The sequence below is a fragment of the Cyprinodon variegatus genome, unplaced genomic scaffold, assembly GCF_000732505.1.
Source record: "Cyprinodon variegatus isolate N-32 unplaced genomic scaffold, C_variegatus-1.0 Scaffold1832, whole genome shotgun sequence".
NCBI classification, from domain to species: domain Eukaryota; kingdom Metazoa; phylum Chordata; class Actinopteri; order Cyprinodontiformes; family Cyprinodontidae; genus Cyprinodon; species Cyprinodon variegatus.
The window spans coordinates 65,249-65,862 of record NW_015152285.1 but is presented as its reverse complement, the minus strand read 5'-3'; the positions used below and the strand labels follow the sequence as shown (position 1 = coordinate 65,862).

The window sequence follows — 614 nt, the reverse complement described above, 5'->3', positions numbered from 1 at the left end:
AGTTCCTGTAGTTCCTATAGTTCCTATAGTTCCTGTAGTTCCTATAGTTCCTATAGTTCCTGCTCCCATAGTTCCTATAGTTCCTATAGTTCCTGCTCCTGTAGAGAAGAATCTTTTTATAGCTTTTGTTTCTCATCAGTTCTGCTGATCATGTGAGTGACTTCAGGAAAGATGAAATAAAAACTAAAGATTGTCGATAAAAAGAAAGAAAATGTTTTTATTTCTTTGTTGTGCCTCTTTTGTTTTGTTTTTTCTGCGTCTTATGGCCTCAGGCGGCTGCTGACGGCTGCGTGTGTCTTTCAGCTACAGGAAGTGCGTGGACGAGCTGCTGAAAGCTGCTCCCAGTAACCTGCACGCAGTGATGAAGGCTCAGCTGGTCTGTGAGCAGCAGCTCAGGTGAGTTCACCTGGTGATTTTCTGCCCCAAAGCATTCTGGGAACTGCTTCAGTTCAGCGGGCCTTTCCTTTCCTCAGAGATTACGTGACGGGTCTGAGCGGGGGGGTGTCTGAGGAGCAGCGCCGGCGCTGCCTGGAGGACCTGGCTGCTATCAGGGCCGCTGGCTACCGCTGCTTCATCTGGCCTCTCCATCAACCCATTAAGGTGAATGCACTATC

At 48.4% G+C, this 614-nt stretch overlaps 1 protein-coding gene across 1 annotated transcript in view; it reads left to right on the top strand.

Annotated features, from left to right (window-relative positions):
- The first annotated feature begins 299 nt into the window (after window positions 1-299).
- The window catches only part of LOC107104652 (tumor necrosis factor alpha-induced protein 2-like), an 8,796-nt gene continuing 8,481 nt past the window's right edge, over window positions 300-614 (top strand). Inside the window, exons 1-2 of the mRNA XM_015404696.1 lie at window positions 300-396; window positions 474-600. Coding sequence (XP_015260182.1) covers window positions 362-396; window positions 474-600 — 162 coding nt within the window. The 5' untranslated portion in view covers window positions 300-361. The remainder of the gene's footprint in view (window positions 397-473; window positions 601-614) is intronic.